The sequence below is a fragment of the Typopeltis vanoorti genome, chromosome 26 (assembly GCF_054136105.1).
Source record: "Typopeltis vanoorti isolate ZY-2024b chromosome 26, IOZ_Tvanoo_1.0, whole genome shotgun sequence".
NCBI lineage: Eukaryota > Metazoa > Arthropoda > Arachnida > Uropygi > Thelyphonidae > Typopeltis > Typopeltis vanoorti.
In genome coordinates this window covers 21,504,565-21,527,993 of record NC_143574.1, presented here as the reverse complement: position 1 = coordinate 21,527,993, position 23,429 = coordinate 21,504,565, and the positions used below count along the sequence as shown (strand labels likewise).

The window sequence follows — 23,429 nt, the reverse complement described above, 5'->3', positions numbered from 1 at the left end:
TCTTATCTCTGCAGGTCAGTGTCCTTCTCATAATAGCAGCAATCCTCTGTGTTACCTTCACCACCTTTGCAATATGTCCCCTAAACTTCAGGTTTCTATCAATCATCAACCCCAGATCTCTTGTCTCCCCTACTTCCTCCAGTATAACTCCTCCCATAGAGTATGCAGCATCCCATCGATGTTTCCCAAACCTCAAGACCTTACATTTTGCTGCATTAAACTGACACCCCCATTCATTTGCCCATCTATCTAGCTTATTTAAATCCTCTTGCAGGGCTACCACATCTGCGCTATTACTAATAATCCTTCCCAGCTTCGCATCATCTGCAAACAACTGAATATCCCCCTGCAATTCACTGGCTATGTCATTGATATAAAGGTTAAACAATATAGGTCCTAGTACTGAGCCCTGTGGGACCCCACTTGTAACCCTCTGCCTCCTGGAAACTGCTCCACCATACACAACTCTCTGATACCTATCAGACAGCCAATCCTGAATCCAGTTGACCAATCTGACATCCAGACCCATGTGCTGCAACTTAAATATCAGCTTATCATGTGGCACCCTGTCAAATGCCTTCGCCAAGTCTAAGAAAATTGCAGTATATGCCTTTCCCTCATCTAATGTTCTTGTAACTTTATTATAAAAGGCTAGCATATTGCTAAAACAAGAGCGTCCTTTCACAAATCCATGTTGATTCTCACAGATAACATTACCCTCATCTGCCCAATGCTGTACACGGTCCCTCACTACTTTCTCCAAGATCTTAACAACTACTGATGACACACAGACTGGCCTATAATTAGACACTTCCAGTCTGTTACACCACCCTTATGCAATGGCACTATCTTACCTTCCTTCCATTCCCTGGGCACCTTTGCCAAAGCCAGACTTTCATTGTAAAGCCACGTTAAAGGTATTGTCAATTCGCTAGCACATTCTCTCAAAACTCATGGTGAAATACCATCCAGTCCCACAGCTTTACTGACATCCAGAGCACTCAGTATCTGAAACACACTCTCCTCCTGTACCTCCAGACCTCGTACCAGTCCTATCCCTCCAGCATTAAAACCGACTCCTCTAGGATGAAATACTCCAATAAAGTGTTCATTGAACAATTCCACTATGTCCTCTGCATCAGTCACTCTATTCCCATTTTTATCCCACAATATCATTCTTCCACAGTCATTTCTCCTCCTACTGGCCACATAGCTAAAAAATTCCCTAGGATTTTCTTTGGATCTTAGGGCCAATCTCCTCTCATATTCCAGTTTCGCTTTCCTTACCACACTAGTCACTCTTCTGGCCTGTGTCTTATATTCCTCATGCATCTCTTCACCTGTCTCCTTATATCTCTTCCATAGCCTCTTTTTCGCTTGCAGTTCCTGTTTAATGTTGTTTGTCATCCACTTTACTCCAAATTGTGTCCTCTTCTTCACTCTTGGTATACAACTTACCATTGCTGATAACAAATATTCTTTCACAATTTCCCACGCACTGGTGATATCCCGGCCTTCCAATTCCTCCCTCCATGAAACTTTCCGAAGTTGACGTCTAAGACTATTATAATCACCTGCCTTATAATTCCACATAAGTTCCCGTCTCTGATACTCCTGCATGTCTATTCATTTTCCATGTCAACATCATATGGTCACTCTCTCCAACTGGTGGGAGAGACGTCAACTCAGTTATTATCAACTCTTCTGATGCTATAACCAAATCCAAAATTTTTGAACCTCTTGTTCCCTCAGTTACATGTTGCCTAAGACATTTGTCCCTCAAGAATTCTAGAAATTCCATTCCCCTATTGTTACATGCATCTTCCTCTCTATAATTTATACTACTGAAGTTAAAATCTCCCATAACAATCATTCTTCTTGCACTTGCCAAACTTAGCTGTCTAAACATCTCCTGGTCCCCATCCTCTGTGCTCCTGGGTCTGTAGCAACAGCCCACTAAATATCCTGTCTTGCCTACCTCTACCTCACACCATACGCTCTCAAAATCATTTGTCTCACTTCCTTCCAAATTCTCCACTCTTAGAGGACATAGGTCATCACTTATCATAAGCAGCACCTCACCACCACGCTTTCCCCTCCTATCCTGACGAAAAATGCTATACCCAGCGACTTCTATTCCTGTTTTTATATCTCCGACTTGTTCACTGTATAATCAATAAATACGTGAGACATATAAAAATCAGTTTTAGATTGTTTCTGAATTGTGTGACAAGCATCCAGCAATTTGATGTAGTGCATAAAAATAGTGCATATTCGATACCTAGTCAGTACCTTACTTACATGGATTACACACAAAGCAAATTATTGTTGTTCCAATAAAACAGCAGGTTTCAAGTGAGTATGGTCATAAATCTTTTAACTAAAATAAAGAAACCGACTGTAAATAGCTGATTGTGGTGATTTAAGAATGCTGATGACAAATATAGAGTCAAATATCAATAAATTGGTAGCAGCACATCAGGCTCATCCTTCTCATTAGGATTGTTTTTAATATTACTAATCATTATCTAATATTCTTTTATATGTATCAGGTAGAGCTGGTCAGGTCTTAGAAAGTAGTTTCCAGTGGGGGAGGGCTGAATACATTTTTTTTGGAAAAGGGGGGGGGGGGGCAGTAAGCCAAATAAGTTTGGGAACCACTAGTCTATAGCAACATCGAACTAAGAATTTTACTCTATTCACCTTTATTTCACACCATACTGCCATTATTCCCCCCCCCTGCATTTCTATCTTGCATAACTCCTTTTCTATCATCAACATCACTCTGCCTTCTTTTTTACCCATTTCTGTCTTCATGAAAAATTTCATACCTGTCCATCTCTATTCCCATCAGGATGTCATCCTTGTCTAACCATGTCTCACTCGTTCCATCAATTTTTGAGTAAACAAAACTAATGCAACAAGAGGGTATTGGGCTGGGTAATTGTTTCTGATTCAAGCATTCGGTATACAAACACAACAGTTCAATTCTGGATCTATAACAAGGTTTGCTGATGCCACTTATTAAATATGACTTCTCCATGCCTTCCTTGAGCCATTCCTCTCTCTCTCTCACTCATTACTCAGCCCGATACCCTCTTCAACCCAACTGTTCCTCCTACATCTCAGGCCATCCCATCCCATCCCCTTCTTGTTAACTCACACTTTCACTTCCTCTTTGGGTATCAACCTTTCTAACGCTCTGTTTCCCTGTCTACCCTGAGTCCTCCCATGTCCCTGTTTGTCTTGCATGCTTGATCTCCATCTCTACACTCATGATACCAACTTCACCATTCATAAGCACCACTTCAACCCCTCCTTCCTTACTCTTCTGTGCTTCCACATTGCTTCTTACTTCAGATCTCACTCTCAGATCTTGCACATTCTCTTCACTCATTGCTCTCCCTTCCAGCAACAGAAGCTTCTTCAAATAACCGCCAACACCATTCAAATGCAATTCATCACTCCTATACAATTCCATTCATCCTTGAAACTCATCCCACACATTCACCAACTACACTCCTTTCTTTTCATACATTTCTACTAACATATCATTCATCATCCTTGCTCTCCACCTTATCTCATCACTGTCCTACCTGGAAAACACACTACCTTTCCTATCACACTAACAATAAAATAAACAATATCACTGATAACAAAATATTTCTTAAACAAAACCTTGTTTCTGCTTCTCACAAAATATTTTTAAAAAAAATGCAATATTGTTATCAGTAAATCTGATACACAATCAGTCATTATTGATTTTGTCAATAATGACAGTGATATCTGTCATTACCATAATAAAATGACACATGTTATACATGGTCTGACGAATTAAATGACCACAACATTAAATTGACAATGATTATCCTTTGCCCACAAGGAGAATTTATTTAAATCATCCTGTAGGATATCAGCACAGTCTTGCCATAAATACTGTTACAACTTCCATACACTCCGCACTGCTCACGAGTCTGGTTCCATTAGTGGCACCGTGCACATTCCACATTGGTATGTTTATCAGTAGAGAGAGTGTTGTTTAGCTGTATGGGTTAATATGCAGTGGGAGATTATGAGAATCATGTTGCTGTATCAGCACTTCACAAAGTTGGAATGCAGCCACCTGTTATTTTCAACATGGTAAAAATACTTTACCATGTTGAAAATGGTAAAAATGGTAGGATGTTTGTGCATCAGACTATTAACTGTTATAACGATACAGAAGATATATCTGACTGCCAAAGAACAGTCAACTACAACACCTGGTTTCACTTGTTCCAATATGTACCAATAGGAATAGGACTCGGCCCCTGCACACAAGACAAGGACCACACAACAGCGATTGGAGGTGAATGTGCGTTGATGTGCTACATATCAAGAAACGAGACCCCAGCATCGCCAACCTGAAGATGGATTTGGAATGAGAAGTGGCAGCGTTTCTGTTGGCTGTTGTGTGTATGTGTGTGTGCTGCCATCAATATGTGGCCTCGCAAACTTCGAGCATGCACATATGCATGAAGTCAAAAGGGAGACATTTCGAACATTGAGTGCTTTTATATGCACTTTATACATGTGGTTAGTATGTGCTGAAAGCTGTAAATGATTTGCTCATAAATTAAAGGTTTATGCACTGTTCAAGTTGTAATAGCATTTATGACTAAACTAGGTAAATAACCTTTATCAACTATTGCCCTCCCCAGTTTTGCATCATCAGCAAACAAATGAATATCCATCCTTAAATCTTTCCCTATATTATTTATATACAAATTAAAGAGCAGCAGCATTAGTACAGTACCCTACAGTACTTCACTAGTCACCCTCATTCTCCTAGATTTCACTCCACCATATACTATATTTATTCTATTCTTGAGAGACACTTGTGACATGAAATTAAGAATTATCAACACATTAGCACAAGAATATTTTAATATTTGCCAGATATTTCAGTCTGAAATTAACAGACTATCAGTGGCTTGATAGGAACAGTTTTTACAAGGTGGAATACAAACAATTGCTCATTCAAAAGTAGAATGAGCCGAGTGTTACATTGCTAAGCACTAAATTTCAGTGATGAATAAATTATAGGTATCGATTCACAATTTCATACAACAATCTTAATTTATAAATTCAATTAAAGATAACATTAGACTAATGAAAGAATTAGAAGGTCTCAATTGAAAAAAAAAAACTTAGTGTGTTATCCGAATTAAACTTTCCCACATTTTTGACAAGGATAGGCAATCATTTCAATTCAAGTTAGGGCATTGAAGTAAGGCCTCAGCACTCTCTCTGAATAGGCGTTAGAATTTATAGCAACACCTGTGTAGAAGGCAAGTCCTGAACCAGAGAATGTTGTGGCTTGTCTCTATCCTGTGTTGTGCCAATATGTGCCAACTTATGACATGAAATTCTTAATTTCATGTCACAAGTGTCTCTCAGGAATAGAATTCTGTTCCTACATGGGGAAAGCATTACCAAAAAAACCAGTAAACTAGATAAACTATCTGTAATACAAGGTAAGCTACGAGAGAGGATCATTTTTCTAGAAAAATGCCGTGACAATCAGATTATTCCAAACTTCACTAAGATAAAAGAAACCATTAAATCTCCCTGAGCTCATAAAATCTACAGGAACACCAACTTACCTTTAATCCATAATCAACTCAGAGCAGTTAAACATGATCTTGCTATTAACATTCATCAAGTTGCTGATCTCCGCAAACTTAAACCCACAACTTTCTGACATAGTTCTTAATGTGGCTAAACGCTCTATACAACGTTCATTTAAAAAACACAATCAACATCTAAACTGCAAATTCGATGTCCTTGTTTCTAGACAAATCAAGCCTTTCCATTTTCCAGATAATTGGGTTGTCAACTTGTCTGATTGCCCTTTAACGAGTAGTGAAGTATTCATCCTCTCAAAAGGACATGATTTTGCTATAGTCCCTAAAAAGATTCCTTATTTAGATTTCCTGGTTAACATCAAACGGAACCTAAGTCATCTCTTCAGTGAAAAGGCTAATTCTCTCTGCATAGAAGTTGCTTCTACGCTACTTAAAGACAAGCTTCCCCCTTCCAACATATCTCCTTCTGAAAAGAAAGCGCTACATTCCTTAAGAAGCAACAGTCACTTTGTTATCACTAAAGCAGACAAGGGAAAAGCGACAGTGATTATGGATTCTTCAAATTACAGAAGAAAAATTTCTCTTTTACTTCAAGATTGCTCAACATATCAAGAACTTGATCAGGAACCCACTAAAAAGCAACTGAAGAAATTAAATTCCCTTCTAGATGAGGTTATAAGTTTAGATGCAGACATTATAGAAAGGTTAAAAACTCATTTTGCAAGACCTCCTAGGTTTTAGGGTTTACCAAAAATTCACAAGACAGACATTATTCTCCATCCTATAGTTCACTGTATTGATTCACCTACTTACTGCATAACCAAATATTTAGCGAAATTATTGAAATCACATATAGGCAAATCACACTCTTTTTTGAAAAACTCTTCTGATTTCTTAAACAAATTAAAAAAATATCTCATTACAACCTATGATCTTATGGTGAACTTCAATGTAGAATCTCTATTCACCAATGTACCTCTTAAAGAGACTTTACATTTACTTACTGACATCTTTCCACAAGATATCGTAAAATTATTCGATTTTGTGATGCACTCTGGATATTTCTTGTGTCAAAATAAATTCTACAACCAAGTGGAAGGAATGGCCATGGGAAGTCCATTTTCACCTGCTCTAGCCAACTTTCATTTGGAACATCTAGAAGACATCCTTTTTTCATCTATATACCTCAACCTTCCTTTCGGGTTAGATATATAGATGACATTTTAATTCTTTACACCCTCGTATCAAGTTTATCATGGAGACTGAAAAAGACAACGAGTTATACTTTTTAGACATTCTTCTCATCCGCTCACCTTCAGGTATTCTGACAACAACAACAGTTTATGGAAAACCCACTTTTACTGGACGTTACATTCTCAAACAATCTGCCCATCATCCTTATCAAAAAACAGGAATAATAAAATGTTTAATTCGACGAGCTAGAACTAATTGTTCAACTCCCCACGAATTACAGAAAGAACTTTCAACTATCAAACATTACATGAAATTAAATGGCTTCTCCGAAAAGACTACACAACATTTGCTCAATTCCTACAATCCAATCCAGAACAACAAAGAATCAATACATCGAGTTCCAATTCCATATATTTCCAGAATTCTATGTCGCTGCCTGGTGTATATCAAGTTCCATGTGACTGCAATCTGTCGTACTTTGGACAAACTGGACACTCTATAGAAAAAAGAATACAAGAACATCAATCGTACATTCTTCACAACAAATCTGATAAGTCTGGATTGGCACAACACAGGATAGAGACAAGCCACAACATTCTCAGGTCCAGGACTTGTCTTCTACACAGATGTCGCTATAAATTTGAACACCTATTCAGAAAGAGTGCTGAGGCCTTATTTTAATGCCCTAACTTGAATCGAAATGATTGCCTATCCTTGTCAAAAATATGGGACATGACGTGTAATCTGGATAACACATGAAGTTTTTTTTTTTCAATTGAGACCTTCTAATTCTTACATTAGTCTAATGTTATCTTTAATTGAATTAATAAATTAAGATTGTTGTATGAATTTGTGAATTGATACCTGTAATTTATTCATCCCTCCAATGAAATTTACCTCTCTTTACTGCTTAGCAATGTAACATCATGCAGCTCATTCTACTTTTGAATAATCAATTGTTTGTATTCCACCTTGTAAAAACTGTTCCTATCAAGCCATTGATGATAGTCTGTTAATTTTCAGACTGAAATATTTGGCAAATATTAAAATATTCTTGTGCTAACGTGTAGTTAATACTATACTACCTATATACATTACTAATATATACACAAATATATTTATTATCTACTACATATAATATATACCTATATACCACTAATATATACACAAATACACTAATATTATACACGAATACACCAATACATATATTAATACTACTACACACATATACTGCATTTATTATTCTACATGCACTAGCGTATCCTAAACCAGATGCTTCACCAGTTACAAGTGCTACAAACTCTTTAGTGAGCATTTAATTGTCATTCTGTGATATTCATGGAATGGGGATGACAGTGTTCACAATTACAATTTTGTACCCTTTGTTAACTCTTTTCCCGTGCCTTAATCACCACTCCTGCTATACTGATCAGTGTGTGATTTGATACCGGTGTCTTGATATGCTAATTCAATGATAATTTTCTTGCACCTTCTCATAACACATAGGCTGATATCTTTATCTAATCCAAAGGTAGTATTCCTAAGTATCACCAGTTAATCTAGCACTATTCTCATCACATCATATCATTATATCACCATCTGAATGATACACCTCACAAAGCAATCACTCAATAGTTGAACTATTCCATCTGCTTCTGTCACCTCCAGATATCACCAGCATTCATTAAAGTTACCCTACCAAAACTGCTCTCTCTCTTTTACTCACTTTGCAGCAAAAGAACTCTTTTGTTTCCTTTGGACTGTAGCTAATTTGCTGAAGTGTAACATAGTTCTCTACAGTGGTTACAAATCTACCATTTTCACCCATTATCATCATCTTTCAATGATTATTCATTCTTGTACTTGTCACATATTGAAACAAATCTCTGACTCTTCTGTCCTGATTGACTAATTTCTATTTATATTGCATCTTTGATGTCCTTACCAACTAAGTCACATTCCTGGTCTGCTCTTTGTACTCCTCACAACTGATTATTATCATTACTCATTTTGCAATGCCTTCTATACTGCATGTTGAATATTTTCTTACATCTATTTCACACCTATCTTTTGACTTTTTTTTAGTATTTTGTCTTTTGAAATACATTCAGATATTGCTGCTGTTAAAAGAGTCCTTGAAGAACCCAAACAGCTACATCCTAAGCTTTTCATTATCACTAGCCTTTGTAGTTCCACATATATCCTTTCCTACAGATGTCTTCATTTGACTGGAGGCCACCCAGGCAATCATCTCATGTGCATTATTGCTGAATGAAGGAAAAAAACCCATTCACATTCACATTCTCTGATGATATGATCAGAACTTGATTCTCAAGTGCTTTCTGTTACATACTGTCTAAAAAACTGTTCTCTCAAGAATTTCATTTTCCTTATTTCCAGATTCATCTCCTCATTCCAATCTATATTCCCATTTATATTTATTAAGTATGTTTGTAACACTTATTTTGTGGTTTATTCAGATAATTTTCATTTTGCTATTTGTGAAAATTTTTGTTTCATATTTCTCAAAACAGCAAAAAAAATGATCTTTTTTGATTATCTTTAAAAAAGCTACTTCTACTATAAATTAATACTATCATATTTCCTTATTTCAAAAAATGACTGTGGTTTCTTGAAAATAATAAGTGATTTTTATTTTATTTATTTATTTTTTTAATATTTCGTTTATTTTAAGATTTACATGTAATAGTCTCCAACAGTGCTGATTCATATTGAGATGAATTCAGTCAGAAGAGAATACATAACAAAATTTCATATTTTGTAAACAGAAAAAAATAAGATGTCTATTATTATGAGTCCAAAATAATATGAATAGTACTTAATGAAAAATTAATTATTATTCAAACAAAACACTCACTTGCTGAACGCCGAGCATCATCTCCCAAGTCATCAATTTTTCTTAGTACTTCTCTTAATTTTCGCTGGAAATCTAAATCATCAACTGTTACTGGATGGTTCCCAATCTCATCCATGAGCTTTGCAAGGTTTTCCAGTTTTAAACGAAATTTATCAATTGCTTCTTCCAACAGATCATAACAAGGAGGGCAGTCTGAAATTTTACTAAAATTCTTTTAAAGAATAGCAATAAATAAAGGAAAATAGAAAATAAGAGAAACATAAATTTGTTAGAAATTATTAAAATTTTATTTAATACGCTAATTTTTTTTTTATATAAGCAAAGCAAAATCACCATTATTACTTGATGCAAAATTATCATCATCCATACCTCTCCACAGAGTCCAAAGACTCATGCAGACAGTCCATCTAATTATCATTCAAAATGCCTATCATACTTCTTAAACTCATATGCTGACAAGTACTCGCAATCATAAGGCATCCTATTCTGCTTGTTCATCGCTGTAAGCAAAAAATCTAGTCCTTGTTAACTACATTATTATACAACTTCCAGTTATGGCCCTTTTTTCCCCCATTCATGTCATGTATTGAAAATTATCTTCTGCATCTATTCTATAAAACATCTTTAGTAGCTTATATGTGCTATCATATTTCTCTCTTTTCTGCCTATCAACCAAATTTTATAACTTAACCTTTCAGCTATCCTTATCTGGATTGCTTTCTGCTACCTGCTCATTCCCATGAAACAAAGCAATGAAATCTATATCCATTTCCTTATGTCGACTGAACTTCAACTCCTTGTCCACCATTACCCCCAAATACATAGTCTTATCAAATTCTTGCAATACAATGCCATTAATGTAACACATAACTTATTTTTTATTCCAAAGTGCATACATAAGCTTACACTACCCACACTGTCAGACTGTTTATTATTAACTATGCTCCTCTCCAGTTTAGCACTGTTATCATGTTTAACTATTATCACTCCTGAGACTCTGACCACTACATAAATGCTACATCTGTCTTGGAGTCTCCTTTGCGCAACAGAATTATTTTGCTCTCTTTCCACTCCCTTGGAACTCTGTAATGTTGAGACACTTATATAGCTTGTTGGAGCTTCTGCCAATTCTACTGTTCATTCATTAAAGTAATCCTACAATTATCATTTTTTTTTTTCCTTTTCACTTTGCAGTGAAAGTGTTTTTAATTGCCTTTGGCCTGTTAAGCTAAATTCCTTTCATTAATTCATTTTAATTGGGCCTGTGAAGTACTATATGGCATTTATATTCATAACACTAGGAAGCCCAAAAAAAGCCAATTCTGAGTTTGAATCTATTCACTGGCTAGAGGAAGATTTTCTAATCCTTTCTTTAGCTATTTCTTGGGTTAATCAATCTCTGGCACAGACAAGAGGTTTTCAATTCTGGACACATGGTTTATCGTCCTGTAAACTCAAGAAAATCAATCCCACCCATATTTCTGACAATAATATACTGTGTTAGGGATCATATGATTGCAGCACTTGTCTGCCTTTCTTCACCAGATGCTTTTATAATTAGTGAATTAGTGCCAGACCTAAGCCAGCTATCTCTGATTGCCTACTGCCAAAGACTGAACTGACCCCCTTCAGTCGTCTAAAGTTAGACAGGGATAAAACATCCCCACCTACTCCCTAAAGGAAATTAAAAGCATTAGCAGATTTTTTATACCCTTTTTCCTGTGCTTGCACCAGAAATGATCAGGAGCTTGCTAATCACATTTCTTATACAACATTTTTTTTAGCTCCTGCTTAATGACACTAGTGATTCATTTCACTCTCACCTGATTTATCCTCTTGATCCCTATTATGCAATCAACTGTTTCCTTTAAACACCATGGGCATCTCTCATACACATACAGTTAATATCCTTTTGTTGCAGTTTCTTATGATACAACACTGCTCTAAGCTGCTTCCTATGTCTTAATCACCAGCTCTGTAGTTGTGCATCAACCCTTCTTAACTGAAAATTCCATATGCATAGGTGCCTCCTAAGTCAAGACTGCATGATCACTCATCCTATTTGACATAAAGTGGATATCCTGGTTATGAACACATTCTCTGATGCTATCAGCACATACATCAGTCTTAAATCAGTTTTGTTTGAGAGAATGAAACTGGTTTAAGACTGTTGTATCTGCTGATTACTGAGAGATACTGAATACGATAGAGATATCATATTCTGTATCTCTCAGTAACTGCACAAGTTCCATATCCTTCCTCTTTTGTTGCTTTTTCTCTTTGTTTTATATCTTCTAACTAGTGCTGCATTTAGTTAATTTGTCACTACAGCACTCTAATAAGGTCTAGTTTTGTTTATATATATATCTAAATATATATACATGAGAGTGATCTGAAAAGTTCTTGGCCTAACAATGAAAAAACAAATTTATAATTTCAAAATTATTTTTATTTTTCACCATAATCTCCCTTAAGACTAATACATTTATTCCAGCGATGCTCCAGAGCCATTATCCCGTCACTGTAGTGATTCTCGGTAAGATCTACAAAATACCCCTCTACAGATGCAATCACCTCTTGATTCAAAGAAAAACGCTGACCAGTGAGGAAGAGTTTTATTTTGGGGAAAAGATAGAAGTCAGATGGAGCCAAATCTGGGGAATAGGATTGATGTTCCAACAATTCCTAGTGAAGATCCCTCAATTTTCCCACTGTCAAAACACTTTTGTGGGCAGGTGCATTGTCATGATGAAAGACGATTTTTTCTTCTGCAAACAGGGTCTTTTCTCATGAACTTTTTCATCTAGTCTGGTTAAAAGATCGGAGTAATATTCCCTAGTTATTGTTTTACTTTTCAAGATAATTAATAAACAAAATGCCTTTAGCATCCCAAAACAGCAATGCCATGACCTTTCCTGCTGATGGAACCGACTTTGTCTTCCTTAGAAGACAAAGTCGGTTCGACTTGGCACAGAACAACCAGCTTCTGTCCACTGTTTTGACTGCTGTATGAATTCTGGTGTGTAATGGTGAATCTATGTCTCATCCATAGTAATAAATCAATACACAAAATCAGTTTTATTCTTATTAAAACATTCCAAGCACTGTTCAGAGATTTTCATGGGAGTGCATTTTTGAGCAAGCATGGCACCCATCTTGCGCAAAACTTTTTCATATGCAATTCTTCATGCAAAATATATCCTACACGTTCTTTTGAAATGCCTGTAGTCTTAGCAATTTCAAGCACTTTGACTCACCAGTCATGCAATACCATATTGTATATTTGATCAATGATTTCCGGTGTTGTTACACTTTTTGGACGTCCTTCATGTGGATCATCTTCAAGGCTGGTACAGCCACGTTTAAACTCAGCAGCCTATATCTTAATTGTCGAAAACGAAGGAGAAGAGTGCCCATAAGCTTTTATGAACTTCAAAAGAATTTCTTTTGGCGTTTAACCTTCTTTTACAAAGAATGCTTCTTATAACTGCACGGTACTCATTTTATTCATTTCAAGGGATACAGACAACATTTTTGCTTCAGACAGCTGCATAAAACAAATGACTTGATAGAATGACTTGTAATTTCACATGGATGCTTATGAGAGATGTACCAAGTTGAAAGTTTATTTTTCACTTGGTTAGACTATAATAAATTTAGTTTAACCCTTTATCCAAGTGTGAGCAAACTAAGTTCGCCTGAAAGTATCTTCAGGACTGGGGTAAGGTGGTACAACACCGGGCAACTCGTTGCAAAGGTGGAGTAAGCTAAAATCACTCCTATCTCAGTATCTCCCATAATGCAAAACACATCTCCTTGCAGATATGTCTAATGGTATGCATTAAGGGAAGGGCCACTACCCAGACTAGTTTCGACCTTTATTGAGGTCTCTTCAGTGGGAGCCAGGCCCAAGTGGAGATACCAGGCAGAAGCATTAGCAAGGTAATCTCTACCTATAGGAGTTGCCAAATGGTGTGCCACCTTTTTAATAAATTACTCTGGATTTAGAGAAAGATATATTATTATTATTATTATTTGACACCTCCAGGGAGTCCAAATACTCATCGAGGGAGAGTGTGCCAACAGCATCAAACGATTGGTCCCCCTTCCAACTACTAACTGCACTCAAACCTTGCTAATGCTTCTGCCTGGTATCTCCACTTGGGCCTGGCTCCCACTGAAGAGACCTCAATAAAGGTCAAAACTAGTCAGGGTAGTGTCCCTTCCTTTAATGCATAACATTAGACATATCCGCAAGGAGATGTGTTTTGCATTATGGGAGATACTGAGATAGGAGTGATGTTATCTTGCTCCACCTTTGCAATGAGTTGCCTGGTGTTGTACCACCTTACCCCAGTCCTGAAGATACTTGCAGGCACAAACTTTGTTTGCTCACACTTGGATAAAGGATTAAACTAAATTTATTATAGAGATGTACCAACTTAGAAAAAAAAAATCTTGCCGATAGTGTTGCCATCTATGGACGAGGCCGAGAACTTTTCAGTCCACCCTCGTGTATATATATATATATATTGTTTTTTTTTTCAAAAACACTACCCTGATAAAATTATTAAGAGAGATCTCCAAGGCATAAGGAACACCACACACTACTCACATGAGCAGTCATACCTGTTCTTTAATTCATTGACACTACCTGCAAACACACACACACACACAACATCCAATGGCAGTCCATTCCAATCACGCACCACTCTATGGAAGAAACAGGTAGTTCTCATACCCTTGTTAACAACATTCGTTCTCAACCCAACCCTCTGTAAAATGAAAATTTCCATCTACTGATATCCTGTATGATCCTTTTAGAAATTTATGTCTCAATAATATCACACCTCTTTCTCCTTTTTTGCTAGTGTCTGCAATCTACAAATTCTCACTCTCTGTCCTCATAATCAGTATTCAACAATCGCATTATCATCTTTACCACTATCCTTTGCACTCTCTTCATTATATTGGAATCATCATGTAAACCAGGAGATCAGACCTGTGCACAGTAGTCCGAGTGAGGTCTTATCATGACCTTATGGAGAGGCAAAATGACTTCTTTATTATTACATGTCAAGGTTCGTTTCAGCATTACAATTATTCTCTGAGTTGCATTTGCTATATAGCCATTGAACTTCAACTTCCTATCTACTAAAACTCTAAGATCACTAACCTAATCAGTTTCTTCTAGCATAATCCCACCAATATAATGAGACATTGGATATCCCATTGCACTAAGATTGATATAGTTCAGTGCATGACTTTACATTTACTAACATTGAACTGATAGCCATTTTCACGTGCCAACAATTCCAGCCTATTCAAATCATTCTGCAAGTGTTGCATGTCAGCCACATTCCTGTTCTGCCTATCTTTGCATCACCAGCAAATAGCTGTATGTTGCTTGTCAAATCCTTCCCAATGGCATTAATGTATAGTTGAATAACAATGGACCAAGGACTGATCCTTGATGTACACCATTGGTTATTTGTATGATCCTTAAATCTTGCAGACTCACATCCTTCATATACCACACTTTGATGTCAGCCATCCTCTTACTGATGCCAGTATTTTATAATCCAATCCCATAGTCTCCAATTTATGCAACACTCTTACATGCTGTATTCTGTCAAAAGCATTAGCAAAATCCAAAGTATCATGGTGTATCCAATCCCCTTGTCTAACTAAATGGTAACATTATTACTGAATGTGAGCAAGTTGTCCAAACATATGCCATTCATTGTAAAGTATGGATTCTCTGTCAATCCCTTTCTGTATGCAAGCCCTAACCAACTTTTCCAAAATTTTCACCACTTCCTTAAGAGATACTAATAGGTTGAAAGTTGAATATACCAGTCTTTGCACAACCCTTAAGCAATAGGATTACCATACATTCTTTCCACTCTTGTGGAATCTTCCCTATTATGAGACTCAAATTGCATAGTCTAAGAGGTCATATTTACTTATACGAGTTGCCAAACTTCAGGCGCAAACTTTGTTTGCTTACACTTGGATAAAGGATTAACCTAAATTTATTATAGTCTAACCAAGTGGAAAATAAACTTTCAACATCTTTCTCTAAATCCAGAGTAATTTAATAATAAGGTGGTACACCTTTTGGCAACTCGTATAAGTAAATATGACCTCTCCATTGCTTCTGCCTTAGTATCACCTTCTGGCTCTGGCTCCCACTGACGAGACCTCAATAAAGGTCGAATCTGGTCTGGGTAGTGGCCCTTTCCTTTAATGCATAGCATTATACATGTTCGCAAGGAGATGTGCTTTGCATTATGGGAGATACTGAGACAAAGAGTGATGAGATCTTGGTCCACCTTTACTGCCAGTTGCCTCAGTCCTGAAGATACTTCAGGTGCAAACTTTGTTTGCTTACACTTGGATAAAGGGTTAAACTAAATTTATTATAGTCTAACCAAGTAGAAAATAAACTTTCAACTTCCTCTCTTTTCTTTATACGTTGACTAGAGTGCCAATGTTTAATTTCAGGTTTAATGTCATATAATTTGTTTGTTAATGGTTCCTGCCATGATGACTGCCATTGAACAATTAGCTTTGATCTTATAATCTGCCTGTAGTCTGTATATGGTACTGTCAAACAGTATGTGGAGAAAATATGAGCTGATTTAGCAGCCATCTGCAGCTTCATTTCCCTTAATTCCAATGTGGCTGGGAATCCAACACAACTGAACATCAAAATTAAGGATTTTCATTTTGTGAAACAGGTGTAACACCTCATAAAGTACTGGATGTGGGTTATGCATAGGAGAAGAGATTGCCTGTAAAGAGCTCAATGAATCTGTATAAATTATACACTTTTGGTAGCAGTTTTTTTTTATATGCACAAGTGCAAGCTGAATGGCATGCAACTCTGTTGTATAATTACTAGGAATCAGGTGGGATCTGGTTGGAGAAAGTGATGTCAGGAAACACAGCAGAACAGCCAACAGAGGTATTAGTTCTTGAACCATCAGTATAGATAGGCAAGAAATCAGAGTGTGCTGCTCTGTGTGCATTAAACGATTGGAGGTAGACAGATGATGGAGTATGAGACTCCTGTAGCTGACAGAGTGAGAAGTTGCAGGATGGCGTGCAAACCTGCCATGGATGGATGCTCTTATGCTCAGTGTAAGCAATGTTATCAACATTTATACCAACAGCTTGCACAGTCTCTTTAACATGCACACCAAAAGGACATATGACGATTTGACGCGTGTGGTATTGAGCTTCCCAATGTAGAGAAAAGAGACTAGTACATGTAGGATGATTTGGGAGAGACTTTATCTTTAGGGCATAATTAAGACAATTGTTTCCATAAAAGTGATAGAGCTGGTTCATTTGCTTCTACATGATGAAGACTTTGAGTGGGTGATGTGCAAAAGGCACTAAGATCTATCCGTATACCCTGATGATGGATGGAATCCAACCATAGACTTGAGACCCATAATCCAGCTTTGAACATATAAGTGAACAGTAAAGATGGAGCAATGAAGTTCGATCAGCACCCCACTTAGTAGAAGACAGAGTGCAAAGGAGGTTCAAAGCTCTCTTACATTTTTCTCTTAGTTGATGAATATGTGCTAGAAATGTAAGTTTTCTGTCAAAAATGAGTCCCAAGAACTTGGTTTCTGTAGCTACTGGAATAACAGTGCATCCCATTCTTAATTCAGGGTCTGGGTGAGGAGTGCGTTTATGACAGAAGTGTACACAGATATCTTTTCTGTTGAAAATCTAAACCTATTATTAAGAGCCCACAGAGAAACATGATTGATTGCTTGCTGAAGTTGTCTCTCAATTACCTTCATGTTACAAGAGTGACAGTAAATAATGAAGTCATCAACATATAGAGCGTTGTCTACTGTGGGAAGAAGCTGTTTGGTGATTGAGTTAATTTTAATAGCAAAAAGTGTCACACTTAAGACAGAATTTAAGACGGAGCCTTGGGGAACACCCTGTTCTTGATGATATGGTTGAGATAGCATACTTCGCATTCTGACTTGGAAAGTTCACCTGGACAGAAAGTTTTTAATAAATATACGAAGGTGTCCTTTGAGACCTAGGTTATAGGGGTCTTTTAATATGCTGTATCTCCAGGCTGTGTCATAAGCTTTTTCCATGTCAAAAAAAAAAAAAAAACCTGAAACAAGGTGTTCTTGCTTCAGAAATGCATCTTTTATACAAGTTTCTAAATGAACTAAATGTTCTAAAGTTGAACGATGTCTACGGAACCCACATTGTGTATTCGAGAGAAAACTGTTGCTTTCTAAATACTAGGGAAGTCTGGCATTAATCATTTTCTCTAGTATTTTACAAAGACAGCTGGTCAGAGCAGTGGGTCGATAATTATTTGCTTGTGTTGGATCTTTTCCTGGTTTTGGGATAGCAATAATAATTGAGTTATGCCAAGAATTTGGAAACTCTTCCTCTGCAAGTATTCTATTGTATAATAAGAGGAGATCCATAGAAGATGATGGTAGATGTTTTATCATTTCGTAATGGATGTCATCAGGTCCTACTTCACTGGGGTGAGACAGTAGGAGAGTCTTTGTAGTTCCTCCTTAAGAAATGGCTGATTATATGGTTCAAGAACAGTGGAAGAAAAATTTAGCCTTTGTTTCTCTTGCTGCTCTTTCAGAGTTAAAAATTCAGGAGGATATGAATCTGTTGCTGAGATTCTTGCAAAATTTTCTCCCAAAGTGTCTGCTATGGTTTTGGGATCAGCAATAACACTTCCATTATAGTCTAAGGTAGACAATGTGTTTTATATCTGCCTTTCATTTTCCGGACTTTATCCCATACAATTTTTGGACTGGTCATTTGATTAACTGATGTAGTAAATTGGATCCATGATTGTTTTTGACTCTGACATCTCACATAGCGTGCTTTGGATAGAGCATGTTTGAATGCTATGAGGTTTGATATGGTGGGATATCTACGAAATATATCCCATGCTCTGTGTTGGTCTGTTTTGGCTGTCTGACATTCTGGGTTCCACCAAGGTTTTGGATAGAGTGGAAACAGAGATGATGTTTTCGGGATGGAGGCTGTTGCTGCCTGCACAATGCACTCTGTTATATACTTTACTGCTTCACTGATAGATGTTTGACTGATGGTATCAGCATTAAATTTTGCAAGAAAAAAAGTGTTCCAGTCAGCCTGGTCCATTTTCCATATAGGTTCCTGTGAAGACATTGTGAAAAGAACAGGAAAGTGATCACTTCCATATATGTTTTCTTCAATGTCCCACGTGAGCAGTGGAAGAATGGAACGGGAGCAGATTGTAAGATCAATTGCAGAATATGAACGGGTAGTCATATGGAACAAAGTATTGAATTTATTATTTAAATGGGAGAGGTTATTATTATCAAGGATTTTTTTCAATGATTCGACCTTGTCTATTAGTGTTGGCACTACCTCACAGAGTATTGTGACCATTAAAGTCACCCATCAAAAGTATGGGTGACTTTAATGGTTGCAGTTGCAAGATAACGCTATCAAGATCAATTTCATTTAACTCAGCACTTGGTGGTAAATAAATTGAACGTACTATAATAAGAAATCCCATGGAGAAGCAAATTGCTACTGCTTCTACTGCTTCCAGAGCAGTATTAAGTTGGACATGATGGAAAGGAGTATGACTGCTCACTAGGATAGTTTCTCCTCCATAAGCAGGACCACCTCCAGTTCTGTCCTTGTGTACAACAGTGAAATTCCTAAAGGTAGGATCCTCATTGGGTCTTAAGTACATTTCTTGTATACTTCTGTCCTTGTGCACAACAGTGAAATTCCTAAAGGTAGGATCCTCATTGGGTCTTAAGTACGTTTCTTGTAGACAGAAACAGAAAGGTTTGTGTTTCTGCAACAAAATCCTAATATCATCGACATTTTGGCGAAATCCACGACAGTTCCATTTTAAACATTTTCCTATTGTTTTGATTTTATAGAGTTGTCTGGTTTTCAGGAGATTAACGGCTTACCTTTGTCATATTTATATTTATCAATTGTTTTGGGGAAGTATGGACAGCCAGTGTCCTTCTCTTCCTCTGGTATGGTATTCAATATGTCTGATGTGTTAGGGTCAGTTGGTAGGTTTAGTTTACTTTCAGTGGGTACCGATGTATCTGTTTTTTCTGTTGGAGTGTCTGGTGGTTTATCTTTAAGTGATATCTTTGCCATAATATTTTGACAAGTGGGTTTTCGTCGAGTGCGATAATTTTTGGAGCTGTCTGGAGTAAGGCCATAGGTCATGTGATTGATGTGCTCAACAGAGAAGCACTCGTGATCATTAGGTGCAGGTATGGTGAAATTATTGAATGGTGGAACAGACATATAAGTTTGAGTTGCTGTTGATACTTTCTTAATTGTTATCTTCTCAGCATAAGAGGATCTCAGAGCAGGTGTGATAGTGGCTAGCTTTCTTTTTGCATCCTGATGTGTTATGTTTTTCTCTGTTTTCATTCTTTGTATTTCTTTTTCGTCTTTCCATTTCTGACATGCACGAGAGTAAGCTGGATGATCTCCCTGACAGTTGACACATTTAGCTTTTTTTGCACAGCAAGATTTGTTAACATGTTCTTTACTACCACACTGGGCAATAGAACCGATGTGGTATTAGAACCACGACAGATATTTTGGGCATGTCCATATCTCTAATATTTAAAGCATCTCAGTGGGTTAGGGATGTACATTCTAACAAGACAACTGAGATACCCTGCTTTTACAGATGTTGAAGGTTTAGGTGTATCAAAAGTAAGTATGATGTTCTTGGTTGGAACCAGGCAACCATCCCTACGTATCAGAATGCTCCTTACACCTATCACTCCTTGACCTTTAAGTTCTGAACATCAAGGAGATCCCATTCTGATATCACTCCTCTACATGAATTGAGTGTTTTATGAGGTGTTACTGTAATTTCGATTCCACCCATTATTGTTGCTCTTATTAGTTTCTCGGAATATTGCTGACATGATGTTTCCACAAGGACATCTCTAGAGCGTAATTTCTTAACAGTTTTGGGAGGTCCTGCTAGTCCTTCTAAACCCTTTTGAATAAAGAAGGATGACATTTTCCCTATTGGTTTTTCACCTGTAGCATGGATGATTAAAAATGTTGGTACATTTATACTAGTATTGTGTACCTTTTGTTACTTACTTCTGTTTCCATATGCTGTATCTACGGTATCAGTGTTATACTTGGTTGGGACTTTGTTAGGGCCCCTGAAACATTTGAGGATGAAGGATTCATGCCCAAGGAGTTTTTGGTTCAGTGCCAAAACTCTCCATCCACCATGGAGACACATGGATGCCCACTGCCTGGCAAGCAATGACTGCGCTCAGGAGTGGAAAGCAAGGGCTACCCTGGACGCTCTACCAGCACTACAGCAAGCCTAGGATCCCGACCCCCGGACCATGGGATGAGAGACTTATTGCAACACCGTTGACCCTTGCAGGCAAGCCCACTAGCCGATTGATCCTGGCTGGGCCATCCAGGACCATCTGTCTTGCCGAAGCAGAGGCCAAAGTAGTGTAAGACTACCAGGATCCCCCTTTCTGGATGTCCACGGGTTGCACCGCATGTCAAAGACAGTGGCAGGGCGTTCGATCCCAGTGATGGTGGTCTGGAAAAAGAATAGTGAAAAAGACTCAGGAGAAGTGGAGCAAAGAATATGGGAAGAAAAGCAAAGAAAAATAGGAAGAATGAAAAGGGCTAGTACCATCACTGGGAGGTCCCCTCCACCACGAATAGGTGCCCCACATGAAGGGGGGGGATAAATGAGTAGTGACTCTTCCAATAAACTTCTGAGTCATGTATATCTAGTGTGAGGTGGAATCTAACAATATCAAATACATAATGGAGTGTTGTTACAGACCTAGTGGATCAGTTTCTTGTGACAAAGAAATGCATTACTAAATAAACATGATGGATGTGGAATGAGAAATCATAACAGGGGTCTTTAATTATCAGAACATTCATTGAGTAGCAGTGAAATCTCACAGGAAGAATGAAACTGAATTTATCGAGAGAGTATCTGATTATTGTGTCACATTGGGGTTTCAGTTAAAGATATAACTCTTTTGTCTCCAGTTGGTTACAGTGTTCGTGATATGCACTTGTAAAGTGGATGAGTTTATGAATGTTCGAGTCAGAAAAAGTTACATGCTGAACTAAAAAGCATTAAATTATGACTAACTGAGAAGTATTTTGGGTTCTGCGCCATGGTAAGCATTTACAAAATACTTAATTGATGCAATAACGGAATGTGTCCCTACAGTTCGAAGAATAAACAAAGTAGGAGTGAAATGGATGTGTAATCTTAATAAACAAGAGATTTGTAAGAAAAAGATTTGGAAAGAATACCATATTGCTTAAGGTTGATGTCAGTTATTGGAGCAGGCCAGAAGGGTCACAACTGTTGTACAGAAAGCAAAGTCTGTGTATAAAAAGAAACTGGCTCTACAAGCTGAAGACAACTCAAAAGAATTCTGTCATTATACTGCAAATAACAGAAGGAATAACTCTATTGAATGCAGATGGTATGTGGGTGACAGATGCAGAAGAGATTGTTCAACTAATGAGTGCTCATTTTGCTAAAAGCTGTCAACCTGGTGTGTGTGCAACATTCTGCTCCCTGCTACCTCTTCACAGTATGAAAAAACTCAGGTGTACGAGGAAGCGGTATTAGAACTGTGGCACAGACTTAATAAGAATTCAGCAATAAGAAGTTGATGGGATATCAGAACTGATGCTAAAAGAGTGTTCTGCTGAATTGGCTATTCCTTTTACACTTGGATAAAGGATTAAACTAAATTTATTATAGAAGAGAGGAAGTTATTCTTGCTAGGCTCTGCATAGGTCAGTCATCTTACACATTCTTATTTACTGAGGGCTGATGACCTTCCTATGTGTGAAAAATGCAATACACATCTCACTATTTTTCATATTCTGGTGGAATGCCAGCACTTTGCACATGAGAGGAATGAAAGTTTTGCCTATCTGGCCAGACCACATACACTCAGACAGATTGCATGATGTTTTTAAGTTTTTACAAAGAATTAATTTATACAAACACATTTGATTATAATTTTGTTTATATATCTAAATACTGTATTGCTTCACTTAACTTTTGTATGTATATATTACAAAACATGTAATGTTTTGTGATGTTTTTGTGTGGAGGTTGAGTACTAATGTATACATTATTCATTAGTTTAATTTTTGGCCAATCATGTATTTCTGTAGCCTTCGATCTTGTAAATTTGTGTAACCTTGTTGTAATTTTGTTAATATGTAAATATCACATTACCAAACTTAATTTTTATACATACATATTGTATATAATTCCTCTTTGACTCTTTATGTATTATTGTAATAATATCTGTTGTAATTTTATCTATATGTAGATACTGCATTCCTTGACTTTTGTTCATGCATTTCGTTTATTAACTTGTATTGTTATCTATTTATGTACTGCCGTAAATGCAGCAGTAATTTTGTTTATTGTAGATACTGCATTGTTTAACTTAACTTTTGTACATATATATTATTTACTAGTTTATTTTTTGACTAATTATGTATTGCTGTAGGACACTTTGTATATTTGTATAACCTTCTTGTAATTTTGTTTATATGTAGATACCACATTGCTAAATTTAATTTTTATGCATGCATATGGTATAATAATTCCTGTTTGCCTATATGTGTACTGCTGTAAA

The 23,429-nt window shown here is 36.9% G+C and overlaps 1 protein-coding gene across 1 annotated transcript in view; it reads right to left on the bottom strand.

Annotated features, from left to right (window-relative positions):
• LOC150092398 (laminin subunit gamma-1-like) overlaps window positions 1–23,429 on the bottom strand; it is a 245,090-nt gene that overhangs the window by 95,418 nt on the left and 126,243 nt on the right. Inside the window, exon 14 of the mRNA XM_090415061.1 lies at window positions 9,700–9,891. Coding sequence (XP_090271187.1) covers window positions 9,700–9,891 — 192 coding nt within the window. The remainder of the gene's footprint in view (window positions 1–9,699; window positions 9,892–23,429) is intronic.